The 14,954-nt window shown below is 43.3% G+C and overlaps 1 protein-coding gene across 1 annotated transcript in view; it reads left to right on the top strand.

The window, feature by feature from the left end:
* The window catches only part of DPP7 (dipeptidyl peptidase 7), a 720,522-nt gene extending 707,853 nt beyond the window's left edge, over window positions 1-12,669 (top strand). The window contains 1 exon segment of the mRNA XM_030207062.1: window positions 11,837-12,669. Coding sequence (XP_030062922.1) covers window positions 11,837-11,913 — 77 coding nt within the window. The 3' untranslated portion in view covers window positions 11,914-12,669.
* The last annotated feature ends 2,285 nt before the right edge of the window (window positions 12,670-14,954 follow it).

Genomic DNA, 14,954 nt, shown 5'->3' with positions numbered 1-14,954 from the left:
AGTCACTTCAGTCACTTGAAAGATTACAGTATCTGTAGGTGGTGGTATCATTTTGAAGGCTCTGTAGGACTGTAAAGTGGAAGGCAGAACAAACATTCCTTTAAAATGGTGTCTTAGGTCTTTAAGCGCCTTTTTCTTGTTCTTATGTAGCAAGAGCCTGTCTGTTGGATTCAGAAGACTCAGGATTTAGACCAAGATCAGAATCTAAATTTGTCTCAGTAAGCTGCACCATTTGAAGGCAAGTCTTGCATATCAGCTGATGGCCCTTATAATTTCATAAGAGTTCTTGCTAGAAGTATGGCACTGTTACGGCTTGTTGGTTTCTATGGCTGAGAAATTGTTCAGTGGGTGTGGCATTCAAGTCATTTCAAGTAAACTTCCATTATGGATATTTTGCTCCTTGGTGCTGAGATAGGTAAAATGAATACTTAGGAGAGTCTAAGCCTCATAGACTTCCTGAGTACAAACCTAAATCCTCTTCTGGGGCCTTTGCTGGTAGACAAAAATGTAGAGACCTCAAGTGCTTTAGGATCAGTCATTCAAATTATGTCCAGTGGTCATGTTTTCAAATAAGGTAATCCTACTTCCGTCCTGACAACAGGTCAGACTCTCAGGGATCTCATGCGAACAGTGCATCAAGAGCTAGATAATGATGGAGTCTGAGTCCACTCCTTGAGGTTGGTGATAGGAGGGTGTCTTACTGGCTTCCTCAAGAAGTGGACCCAAACAACATCCAAACAGTGGGTACTGGAAATAATCAGAGAGAGTTACAAATTTGAATCTTTGTCCTTTTGAAGAGCGGACTATCCTAAGAGCTTTCCTCCTTGCACCTGTTAGATGACATGCGTTACTTAAAAGTCACCAATGAATTAAGATACAATTTCTTCAGCATATATTTTGGCAGATAAAAACATGAGAGTGCACGCCATTAGAGCAGAATTTAATGCAGTGTCTCCTTTGGATTTCTGCAAAGCAGCAACTTGGTCATTTCTACACACTTTTGGAAGCACTATCACTTGGATGTGGTAGCTAATGAAGATGCCACCTTTGGAGTTCTGTTCACAGATCAGGGCAACTGATCCCCTCCCATTGAGGGCTGCTTTTTTATATCTCACAAATCCTGGGTTGGGTTGATGTGTAGGACAATGAAGTAGAAATTAGATCTTACCTGCTAATTTCTTTCCTTAATCACACCAGATGAATCCATTTACCCGCCCTTGTTTCTCCATATCATTAAAGCAGAGTTTTTATTTTTGCTACCTTCCTGTTTCTCTTGCTGAGCAAATGTTTTCACACTAGTTCAGCAACTGTTTTCTAATACTGATTTGATCTGGATTGGGTTCTATTGAAGCACATCAGTCTCCATTCTCCACCTGATGGCAGATGGATGCAAACCCACATGTCCTGGAATTGTCTGTGGCAACTTTTAAGGAAAGAAAATTAGCAGTTAAGATCTAATTTCTCCATTAAAGTGTGTGGCAGGCATATATGTCTCCAAATCAGGCATATAAGTCCTGTTTAGCTGGTGCAAATATTTGCAGTAAATGTGGCATGTCAAATGCAACATTAGGTCATATGTTTTGGTGTTGTGCAAACATTCAAAACTTTTGATGGGAGATAAACCACTATTTGTCCAGGTGGTTGGGTACATAGGTTTTGGAGATACCATTTCTTGCTTATTTACCTTCCAAGGTTCCAACTGTAAATTATCCACAGGTTCTTGAACACTAGTCTTAAAGGCTGTGCTCTTAGCCTGTAAATGTATTTTGATGGGCTGGTTGACTGTCATGGCCCCCTTTATGACCTGATGGAGAATCACGTGATCCAACTCTTAGAGACAGAGAGTAGGAGTTGATGTTAACCATCTTGAAAAATAGTGCACCTTTAGCACAATATGGGAACCCTTTCGGAACCTCTTCATGCTTAGATCAAGAAGCAGAATCCGCAGTAAATGAAAATGAGTGAAGATTGTTTGATTTTTTTTTTTTTGGTAACTGGGGGCATGTGCTGAGTTTGGTGGGTTCGTCAATGTTCTGTGCTTCTTCAGTGTTGTGGAAGTTGTGGGTGGGGTGGTTAAGAGGGGTTGAGTTAGTTTGTTTCTGGAAAAAAATGTGAGGACTCTCTGGGACAGCTTTCATGCAGCACTGTGGATGCCTAGGTGCTCGGGACTCCTGCTGGAGCTCCTGCTTGTAATCTGCACATCCTTGATGCGGGTATGTGGATGTAGGTGCATGCCCAAAGGGGCATGATCAAAGGGAAAGGCCCGCCTCTTTGGAGCAACTGAGGAGTGTGGGATTCTGCTTTGCTCCAAGATGGACAAATGGAAGGCAGCTCCAAAGGAGGTCCCAGTCCTAGTGGGTTATAGGACCCATGGATTTACATCTCCCCGTCCACTGTGGGACAAATTCCATCTGTGCAAGTGAGTACATCGACTTCAGCTGTCTCTCTTTTGTCAGGGGGGGTCTATCCCACCCCAACCTGTTGCTGTGTAGGAGAATTCAGGCACTCCGAAAGAAAAAGGAATAGTAGTTCCTTCTCAATCCTTGCTGAGTATTGACATTTCCAAGATTGAGCAGAGATCATTGGACGTTCAGGTACCAACAGCTGTAACATTTAACTATGACACATCGCAGCACTCAGTATTACCTGTTCCACAGCAAGAAGGTTCTCTGAAAGATATTTTTTCTCTTGTGTCTCATATGGATAAAAATCCAGAGGATAATCTTGCTAGGTTTAGTAAATTCACAGAAGAGACTGCTGCCAAATTTGTGGATCATGATTCCAAAATCTCTTTATTAGATAAAGGCTTGGAAAAGTTGACTTCTCAGAATGTTAACCTTCAGAGAGCCCTAGCAGCTATGACTAAGGACTGCTTGTTATTACATTTGCAAATGGAAGCTTTGGAAAACAGTGCTTGTAACCCTTATGCTTATTGAATTTTCCCATAACTCATTCTTTCCCCTTTTAAACTTAAGAAATATGTTAAAGAAGCACTGAAATTGGGTGTGAAAGATGATTATCTGTGAAATATCAAGAACAAGAAGGGGAATTGGATCACTTGAGCTCACCTGATAAGTTTAGATCTTTCTAATTTTTTGGAATCTTTCTGTGATAATACACCTAAAAGGACCACTCTTCTGATTAATCTGGATTCGTCAGAAAAGAAAATGATCATTCTTAAATCTTTCTTTAAAAAGAAATCAGTTTCCTTTTGTGGACAAACTATTTGTATGTTTCCTGATGTTATCAGGGCTATTCAATTATGCTACAACTTTTCTGCAGTTAAAAGACTATGGTTCTGAGTTTGGGAGGAACCTCAGTGAAGAATAGTGAACCACAGCGCTGGGCTATAACTAGCGATCGCTGCATACTCTAAGCAACACCGGCCGTCAAAACAAAGAAGTGCACGCTCTGTCACTAAACTTTTACTATTCTGAGAACGCCAGATCCCGCTAAGTCACGCCCCTATGACATAACGATACCGTCGCACGACAGAGGCCTCGCAACTTTAAGGAAGACAAGAATGCTATGCAAATACGAGGGTCCAGGAGAATGATCTTCAACGTTGAATACAACAGTCTTCTTTTAATAACTACTGAACTGACACCATTATGAACACCACCAAACTGCTATTAGCAATCTACTCCTTATTCTTGATCCACCTAACAATCACCACCCCACTCGAAAAAAATCAATATACCCACACTATTCAATAACCGAACACTGACCAGACACACTACTTCAAACCAAACTGACACTAACCAACACAAAGGAAGAGAACCAACAAGCGTACAACCTCAACAAAATGAACAGAAAGGTAAATCCACACAAGCCAAGAAACGACAACTAACAAAAGTCCACATTACACCGAACACAGAAGACCCATACCAAAAACTTCAAATAGGCTATGTTAACGCCAGATCTGTAGTAAACAAAACAATAACTACAGACTGGATCATGTCAGCAAAACTTGAATTACTCTTCATCACTGAAACTTGGATTCATGATCAGAAGGACCCCATCATCTTAAACTTATGTCCTCCAGAATATAAAATCACCCACTGGACCAGAAAAGAAAAAAAAGAGGAGGGGGCATAGCGCTTATATACCAATCTCATCTCACGATTAAAACCACTGCGGAATCTATAACAACCACCTCGAAATAGCCTCAATCAGAATCTACCATAAAATCCTGGTCGACCACCTAAATTGCGTCCTATTCTACAGACCACCTTGTAACTGGAACGAAAGCCAGGCAGACTTTATGGACTTCGTTTCAAATACATGCGTATCCAACTCCAATACACTAGTATTAGGAGACATTAACCTTCACCTTGAAGACCCAAACTCTATCAACGCACAAGTATGCAAGGACTTCCTTCATCTATGTGATCTTTCATGGCCACACATGCAAACAACCCACACGAAGGGTCACACACTCAACCTCATCTCATACAAACTGTCCACTGATCAGAATCAAACCATAACACAAACTAGATGGACAGAAACACCATGGACCATTATAAACTAAACCTATCCCTAAAATGGCGAAAAAGGGGTTCTCTCCACACACGAGAACCCCGAACTCATACCACGAGAGGCCAAATAGACCCGGTTACTTTCTGGCAGCAAATATACAACAACGATTGGACAACACAAACGGAATCCATACATTACCTCTCAGAATGGGACAAAAGATGCAGACATACAGTATACTAGACGAAATAGCACCATTACAAACAAGAACTTCACGTAGACATAACTCGATACCGTGGTTCAATGAAGAATTGAAAACACAATCTAGGAAACTGGAACGCGCATGGAAAAAAATAAAAGATGAACACACTCTCAACGCATGGAAACAACTACAAAGGAAATACAAATATGCAATAAGACAGACCAAAAGGTCATACTACAAAACTAAAATTGGTCCGGACTACAAAAACACGCAAAAACTATACCACCTTGTTAACAAACTACTAGACACAACACCAGTCTTCACAACCAACACTGACATCCCTTCTGCAGATAACCTTGCTAAATATTTCAATGAAAAAAATTGTAAACCTACGCAAAACTCTACCTCAGAACAAAATGGACATAGAAAACTGACCATATATGGTCAAATTTCGCTCTTCTCAGCACTGACAGTTACTCAGGCGATTAAAAAATACTTCAACAGCCACTGTCAACTGGACACCTGTCCCAGCTACCTAATACAATCTGCTCCCCACCGCTTCATAACAGATCTCACATCCCACCTAAACTTCATGCTTCAACAGGGTATCTACCCTAAAGAAAAAGGCAACATCCTGCTCACCCCAATACCAAAAGCCACCACGAAAAAAAACGGCATTACTAACTACCGCCCAGTAGCATCTATCCCATTAGTAGTCAAACTAATGGAAGGACTGCTGACCAAACAACTCAATGACTACATAAACAAATTCACTATACTACATGAGTCACAATCTGGATTTTGACCACTACACAGCACCGAAACAGTACTACTTACTCTCCTAAACAAATTCAAGCTGGGAATAGCATTAGGCAAGAGTATTCTCCTCCTTCAATTCAACATGTCAAGTGCATTTGACATGGTTAACTATAACATACTGCTAAGACTCCTAGAATACTTCGGAATCAGTGGTGGCACTCTCAATTGGATCAAGGGTTTCCTAACCACAAGAACATATCAAGTGAAATCAAAAACAAACATATCGTCACCGTGGAAACCAGCCTGCAGAGTACCACAAGGATCACCATTATCACCGATCCTTTTCAACCTCATGATGACTCCACTAGCCAAGACCTTATCTACCCAAGGCCTTAACCCATTTATCTACGCTGATGACGTTACATTATACATCCCCTACAAACATGATCTGACAGAAATCTCCAACGAAATCAAGCTCAGCCTAAACATCATGAACTCATGGGCAAATGCATTCCAATTAAAACTCAATACAGAAAAAACACACTGTCTCATCACCTCTTCCCAATACAATACATACAAACCCACAAACATTAACACCCCAGGACACACACTCCCTATCTCACACAGCCTGAAAATTCTCGGAGTAACAATTGATCGTAGCCTATCACTAGAGACCCAAGCGAAATCCACCATAAAGAAAATGTTTTTCTCAATGTGGAAACTCAAACGCCTGAAACCATTCTTCCTGAGGGAAATATTTCGTAACCTGATACAGTCAATGGTACTAAGCCACGCAGACTACTGCAATAGAATCTATGCGGGATGCAAGGATCAAATCATAAAGAAACTTCAGACCACCCAAAACACAGCAGCTAGGCTTATATTTGGAAAAACGCATTTTGACAGCGCCAAACCACTCCGAGAAAAACTGCATTAGCTACCAAAGAACGGATCACTTTCAAAATCTGCACAACTGTTCATAAAATTATTTATGTCGAGGCACCAGGATACATGACAGACCTCATCAACCTACCAACCAGAAACACCACAAAATCTACACGATCATACTTAAACCTCCACTACCCAAGCAGTAAAGGACTCAAATACAAATCCACCTATGCATCCAGCTTTTCCTACTTAAGCGCACAACTATGGAACACACTACCAAAAGCAGTAAAAACTACGCTCAACCACCTAAATTTCCGGAAAGCACTAAAGACAGACCTGTTCAGAAGAGCATACCCCACTGACCCAACATAAAATACCTGAACACTTGTGATACAATACAACCAAAGACCATAATAGACATTACCTGACTCTTCCTCTCCCTCTTTAAGTTCCCCCTAATTACCTATCTTACCACAATATCACTTTGTATTCATTCATACCATGTATTTGTTCAGACTGGAATCGGCTAACGCCGTTAACGGTAAAATGTAAGCCACATTGAGCCTGCAAAAAGGTGGGAAAATGTGGGATACAAATGTAACAAATAAATAAATTTCCTTGTAAATGCCTGGTAACAAATGAAAACAATTCTTTGAGGTTGATTTTCAGACCGTGGGAGTTAGAACGGCTAAATCCCATAGACAACGCTGAGCCCAGATATTCAATGCAGGGCCGTTTCCCATGACCAGCACTGAATATCCAGTTTATTTTTGGCCGGTTTCAAGATAATCGGATGTCAATATTCAGACTTAGCTGGTTAACTTGAAACTGGCCAAAGATATTCTATGGTTTTACGCGGTCAAATATTGCCACTAAACTCACTTTGAAAATCGGTGGATAGCTGGTTATATCACATGATATAACCAGCTATCTGATAGCCGCTATATGCCGATATTTAGTGAGGGATAGCCGGTTATCCCCCACTGAATATTGGCAGATAGCTGGTTAAGCGCTATTTAACCGGTCAGCAGCCCTTCTGGCCAGTTAAATAGAGCTGAAAATTGGGGGTTATATTTTTCTTGATCCCACTCGGAAACTTTTATTTCAGCTAAATCTGTAATTAAGGCTTAATATTATGGATTCAGGTTGTCTCAATTTTAATTCTAGGGTTTAGTATTATGTATTATGCTGCTGTCTGTCTCTAGAGTTCTTTTGTTTTCTTTATTATATTTGCCAGAGACGTGGACTTGCAGAATTTACTTGTTAGATTTTGTTATAGATGTTATTTTTCCTGCAAGTTGCTGTTTGTTACTATGTGGCATTTTGAAAATTGAATTAAAAAAAATTTTTTTTTAATGGAAATTGTTGCCATACATTAAGGTTGTGGTGGTGAATGTGTTGCAATATTATTCTAATTCTTCTCCTTACAATATTGAATTGCTGTGTTGGCAATAAAGAGAATTTTTTTTTTTTAAGCCCATGGGCAACAAAATTGTAACTAACAGGCTTCAATTCTTTCTTGTATCCTGAGACAAGGTATCTCCCCCACTGAACCTTTGCTTCTTAGCAACAGAACTTGCACACTGTTAAGCAAAGAAACAAGCAAAATCAAAACAAAGAAATTATGTTGCTTTGAACTGATGGAGAGCACTGGGACAGTACAATTGATTAGATCCGTAGAAAAATGGCAACTGGCTAGGTCCTGCATGACACTGGCAGGTGGGAATGTGTGTAAGTGTATTACAACATCTTTTAGCTGTTGTAAACAAGCTGGAGAGAGTCACTGCATAGGCTCCATCGGATGATGTTACCCATATGCATGACTAATGTAGCCTGCTTGTTCATGGAGAATGCACATATTTCAAGGGGAAATGTTCTGGGTCTGCCATGGGCAGACTTTAAAAGCATATCTGTATTGCCTGTCTTGCAACAGCAATACATATACAACTTAAAACGTTTTATCAGCATATACACCTGCTCCAAGTCACTCAGTAGTGCCAGTTAACTACTTGTACCTGGGCTTTGAAAAAAGTGATGTGCAACTGTGATGACCTCTCTGGTGTTTAATTTTTTTTATTATTTTTAGGTGGTTGTAGAGTTTTGGAACTTGGTTACTTAACTGGCTCCTCTTGGATGTGCAGTTTTGCAAAATCTAATATTTACATGTCTAATAATAGCTGTTCCTGCTGTTTGTGCTACCATAACATTTTTATTGCAGCCTTATGAGTATTTTACAAAAGGCTCCGTGTTCAGTGAGCCTTTTTGTAAAACTAGCCGTTAAGCCCATTAAAACGGGCAAGATTTGTGTTTTGCAAAATGTAATAATTCTCACCTCCATCCATCCATGTCCAGCAAACCTCCTTTCTCCCCTGCCCTCCCACGATCCATATCCAGCAACCCTGCTCTCTCCACCCCATGTCCAACAGCCCTCCTGTATCCCCTTGCCTCCCCCGTCCACCATCCTCTCTCCCCTACCCTCCCCCCATATCCAGCAACCCTCCTCTTTCCCTTGGCCTCCCCCCGTCCACCAATCATCCTGTCCCCTGCCCTCCCCCCATATACAGCAACCCTCCTCTCTCCCCTGCCCTCCCCCCCATGTCCAGCAACCCTCCTCTCCCCTGCCCTCCCCCCCATGTCCAGCAGCCCTCCTGTCTCCCCTGACCTCACCCCGTCCGACCCTCCTCTCTCCCCTGCCCTCCCTCCATGTCCAGCAACCCTCCTCTCTGCCCTGCTCTCTCCCCATGTCCAGCAACCCTCCTGTCTCCCCCTGCCCTCCCCCCATGTCCAGCTAACCCTCCTTGCCGCCACCGCTCCCTCCCCCCTCCATGCCACGCCCCCTGCACTGACATGACAGCGCCTCTCACCTCCATGTGAAAGCACTGCAGGCAGCAGCAGATCGCTCTATTGCTGCCTGCAGCGCTTCCACACAGAGGTGAGGCGGTCATGTCAGTGCAGGGGGCCCGATACGGAGGGGGCAGGAGCAGCAACGACGTCGGGGATGAGGGGTTGGAGGTTGGTGCGCCGGCGATGTTGCTTCGTCTCCAGCGGCAGCGGACCGTTTCCCTCTCTGTTCCGCCTTCTGAAGTCATCACATCTTGACGCGAGGGCGGGACAGAGAGGGAAGTTGCTACTGCGCATTTGTGGGTGTCGGTCACTTGTCATTTATATGTTTGATAAGCTATGTCAATGTCTCACTTTGATTGTCACTTTTCTGATGTAGATGTCCTATACAAAAAAGATTGGGATTCACATATGCACTTTCCAGCTTGTTATTGTATAGTATTGTTATATGTTTTTATGTTTCAAGTACTTTGACAGTGTTGTATCGATTTAGTTTGTTTTGTACACCACTTGGATGCATCTGACTTGTTAAGTGGTGCTTAAGTTTTGAGATACATTGAATGCTGAGATGCAAGATTCATCAAGGGAGCCTCTGCACATTGGCACTAAGCACCCTGCCATACAAGTCAGCGTTTGGACATTATTAAAGTGATCAATGCCCTCAAAGAGCTCCACTAGTGACTGCATTCCTCCCCTGTTGAACCCAAGTCATTCAAGTCCCTGATGGATCAACGTCGATATTAAGTATTTGTAGGTTGTCTAGTTTCAAACTTTTGTGCAGAACATTTTTGTAATCAGCATTGCACAAAGGAGAATCAGAGGTAGAAAACATCCTGGCTGCAAAGGAATGGAGGAAGTACTTTGTAATAGCCTACATCACAAACTGCTGTCTGAAGTATCTGAATATGGGAGAAGTTCCATCAGATTGCATGTGGAAGATTAGCAGGCTTATTTTCGAAAGTGATCGCCGGCCATTTCCCGACATAAATCGGGAGATGGCCGGCGATCTTTCAAAAGCAGCGAAATTGGTATAATTGAAAGCGGCTTTTTTGACAGCATCGCCGCTTTCCCATCGCCTCGCCGGCGAAGTTCAAGGGGGCATGTCGGCGGCGTAACGAAGGCGGGACATGGGCGGGCATGGCTACCAGATGGCCGGCTTTTGCGAATAGAAAAAATAAATTGGCATTCATCAGTATTTCGCCGGATTTACTTGGTCCTTTTATTTTCACTACCAAGCCTCAAAAAGGTGCCCCAACTGACCAGATGACCACTGGAGGGAATGGGGGATGACCTCCCCGTAGACCCCCAGTGGTCACCAACCCCCTCCCACACTAAAAAAATAAAAATAAAAACCTTTTTTGCCAGCCTTAAATGTCATACCCAGCTCCCTGACAGCAGTATGCAAGTCCCTGGAGCAGTCTTTAATGGGTGCAGTGCACTTCAAGGCAGGCAGACCCACGTCCACCCCCCCCCCTACCTGTTACACTTGTGGTGGTAAATGTTAAGCCCTCCAAACCCCCCCCCCCAAAACCCACTCTACCCACATGTAGGTGCCCCCTTCACCCATAAGGGCTATGGTAATGGTGTAGAGTTGTGGGGGGGGGGGGGGGCGTTGGGGGGCTCAGCACCCAAGGTAAGGGAGCTATGCACCAGGGAGCTTTTTTTGTATTTTAAAAAATTTTTTAGAAGTGCCCCCTAGGGTGCCCGGTTGGTGTTCTGGCATGTCAGGGGGACCAGTGAACTACAAATGCTGGCTCCTCCCACGACCAAATGTCTTGGATTTTGCGGGGTTGAGATGGCCGGCATATTTTTCCATTATCGCTGAAAAACAAAAACGGCGATCTCAAACCCCGCGAAATCCAAGACAGTTGGCCAGGCTAAACCGTATTATTGAAAAAAAAAGATGGCCAGCCATCTTTTTTGATAATTCGGTTCTGGCCAGCTGTTGCGCCGCCGCCAAATAGCGACGTTCGATTATGCCCCTCTATTTGTCCCAATACCACAGCACTATTGAGCAACTATCCTCAGGTTACTATTGCATTTGATAATGTTCTATGCAGAACAGAAAAAAATCCAGATGAATTTAACACAAGAATTATCAGTGACCTGATAGATGTCTTTATTCACAGAGAAGCAATCTGCAAGAGATCAAGCAGAAACTCTTAAAGAAGGGAAAAAAGTGGAGATTATTAAAGTAACACTTATGAGCTACATTCAAACTGTCTTCATTGGAACAAAGTCTCTTATCCGCAAGCTTTGGACCTATCATCAAAACATGAGTGTGTTTTTCCTTTGGAACTTGTTGATACAAAGTACATGCAGGCATTGGCACCTACTTTTTTTTTTTGTAGAGCTTTCCTGGACAAGCATTCCTGAAAATTTAAAAATGCAAACTATATGCACACTTTCCTCATCTGGCCTAAACATGCTCCAGGAAAAAAAACTCTTTTCAACATATAGCTTAAGGTATGTGTACTGGCCATCTTTTAGTCACACTGGGGAGGGAGGCAATTTTCTGACAACCAAATCAATATGAGCAAAATGTTTTTACCTTCATAAATCATTCTGAAAATTGTCCTCAGCATAAGCTTATATAGTAGACTCAGTACTGGAAAAGGATGCAAATCATGCTTCTTATCTAAATAAACTCTTACTTTTTATCCCCATCAGAGGATCCAATGAAGCTGATCCAGAATGTGTCACAGCAGCTCGCAGAGAAGAAGCAATCATCATCGCCAAATGGGTGAAAAGTGCTATGGTTGAAACAGCCTGGGAGACACTAACAGGCATGTTTGTCGGTCAGTTAGATAACACAGATCCAACTAACCCATAACGTCATATATTTTAGTCCATTTGAAAAAACACTGCACCTTAAATCAAACACAAAAGATTTCTCCCTGGAATTAAGCCCAACATCACAAAAGTGGCACATCTTCAGTAATATTTGTAGTAACCTGTGAAAAGTTTTGTAACGACTCTCACTGGAAAGGCAATGAAAATTAACCTGACAAACTTGATTGTACCTGGTTCTCAAGATTAATGAAAGCTGCCCATAAGACAAGATAATCCAATAAAATTTATGTATTGTTTTTATATATTGACCCTATTATTCTCAGCAAATCACCACATCACTTTTTGATATTCTACAAGGTATAGCAAAGTGGCACATTGTCCAATTAGATAGAATCAAAAACAGGTCCTCGTACAAATTTTACTTCAGCTATACATGTCAACTTTTTTATTCTCTCAAAATTTTAATTCTGTAATAAGTTTCCAACCGTGACTATAGAGTGTTTTGTTATATATAAAATACAGCAGTACATTACTTAAAATACAGTGTCCCAGTTTTCAAACATCACTAGCTTTTAGAGGTAGAACAAATAATGGTGGCCAAGAACCAGAGAAGCCAGGGTTCAAACTCTGGTGCTCTCACTGGATTTTTCAAATTTAAATTTTTTTTGTTACATTTGTACCCCATGCTTTCCCACTCATGGCAGGCTCAATGCGGCTTACATTGGGCAATGGAGGGTTAAGTGACTTGCCCAGAGTCACAAGGAGCTGCCTGTGCCTGAAGTGGGAATCGAACTCAGTTCCTCAGTTCCCCAGGACCAAAGTCCACCACCCTAACCACTAGGCCACTCCTCCACTCCAAATCTGAATTCAAGGTGACTTATAATTCAAGCATTGTAGTCACTTTGCCCTCAAATGCCCCAAGTATCAGCTTAAATTGTAATGTAACTTCAGCATAAGATTGGAAGGGGGAGTAATTAAAAATAAAATCCAAGTTCAAGACCATTTTCTGTGGCAAATGCTTGCCCAGTTGACTGGGTCCGTTTTATTACAAACAAGTTACCTTTGCAGTAAAACAAATATCTTTTATCAGCATTCATTTTCTTGTGAAGTCATTTGTCAGTCATCTTTACTGAAAGTTCTAATTACTTAGGGCCCCTTTTACCAAGTTGCGGCAAAAGGGGGCCTGCGTTGGCATCGGTGTGTGTTTTTCATGTGCACAGACGCCTCCTTTTACCATAGCGGGTAAAAGGGAAGTCTTCTCTTTCCTTCAGGAAATGACCATGTGGCAAGTAAAGCACTTGACGCGGCCATTTCAGAGGGGCTCCTGCACTAACCTGATGGTAAACTGATCACTGCTGCGTACCACTGGATATGATAGCATGCTAGGTGTGGGAAGTGGCATCGGGCTGCTGCGATAGCCTGGCGGTACTTCCTGTTTGGCGAGTGGTAAGCCCGAATTGGGCTTACCGCCGCTTAGTAAAAGGGGCCACTTAAATATGTGACTATGACAATGATAGCCAACAGTTGTTAAAAGTTAATACATTAAGAACACTGACTAAACAGCATCTTAAGATTTCTGTGATACAAGATAATAGTGCTGAACATCATACTCACACAGTTATCTTTATGTATTAACTCTGTTTTGTACAAATCATTGAGACAGACTATGCCTATCTTTCACAATTGTCTTACACCGGCAAAAGCAAGATAGAATTTGAAGTATTCAATTTATATCTTCTCCAAGGACAAGCAGGCTGCTTGTTCTCACTGATGGGTGACGTCCACGGCAGCCCCTCTGATAGGAGATCTTCACTAGCAACAGTGTGTGCTAGCTCTCGCGTGCGAATGCATACTGCGCATGCGCGACCGTCTTCCCACCCGAATGCGAGCGTGCCCGCCAGTCTTCTTCTGCGGCTCAGGACGGCTGTTTATGGTCGTTCCGCGCCTCAAGGAGACCCTTCGCACCTTTTTTTCGCCGCGTTCTCCCGTTCGTAAGTGTCCGGAAAGTTTTCCGCCATGTTCTTCGTTAAAAAAAAAAAAAAAAAAAAAAGTATTTTTCTACTATTCCCAGTGTTTTTCCCGTAAGTTTCCTTTCGTCTTCGGAAGCGACCTTTTTTGGCCACCCGTACGGGTTTTTCCCTTGTTTTGGTGCCCTTTTTGTCACCATTGCGAATTTTGATTTCGCTGGCATGATTTTTCCGCCTATGTCCTCGAAGCCTACCAGCGGCTTCAAAAAGTGCACCCAGTGCAGCCGGACGATCTTGCTCACTGATAGGCACGTTTCGTGCCTTCAGTGTCTGGGGGCCGGTCATCGTCCCCAAGCCTGCACTCTCTGTCTTTCGCTGAAGAAGAGGACTGAGGCGGCGAGGTTAGCTCAGTGGAGCCACTTGTTTGGAGCCTCGTCCGGTACTTCAACGCCTGCGGTATTGAGGTCACCGGTGGTATCGATGTCGTCGGAGGGTGCATCGTCTTCGGGAGCGCAGGTGAGGGCTGTCCATTCCCCTACTGGTAGCGCTGTGAGCCCTCGAGTAGGTCTCTGCCTGTCTCGAGAGCTCCTGCGGTACAGGCCCCCCGGGATCGACCTGTTTCGGACCCGGCCCCGAGGAGGCGTTTGGATTCAACGTCCTCCTCTTCGGTACTGGGAGGTACCAGTGACCTGTTTCGTGTAAAGGCAAAGAAGCATCGTCACCAGTCGCCTTCCCATCGCGGTACCGAGAGCTCCAGGTCGCTGGTGGATTCGGCATCCGGCAAGTGTTGGCGCCGGGAGGACTGCTAGCCCTCCATACAAGAGGTGTCGATGCACTCTACTGTGGACAGCCCGGTACCGTCTCCGCATCCCGGACAGATTCTGAGCTCATCGCCGGTACCGGACTCCTTGTCTTCCTCGACAGCCGCTCTGAACGAGAGCCTCCGGGCCATCTTTCCAGGGATCCTGGAAGAGCTGTTACGCCCTTCCGCTCCGGTACCGGGGGTGCTTGCGCTGCCGGTGCAGTTG

Source organism: Microcaecilia unicolor, chromosome 6 (genome assembly GCF_901765095.1).
Source record: "Microcaecilia unicolor chromosome 6, aMicUni1.1, whole genome shotgun sequence".
Lineage (NCBI taxonomy): Eukaryota > Metazoa > Chordata > Amphibia > Gymnophiona > Siphonopidae > Microcaecilia > Microcaecilia unicolor.
This window is presented reverse-complemented; position numbering and strand designations above follow the sequence as displayed.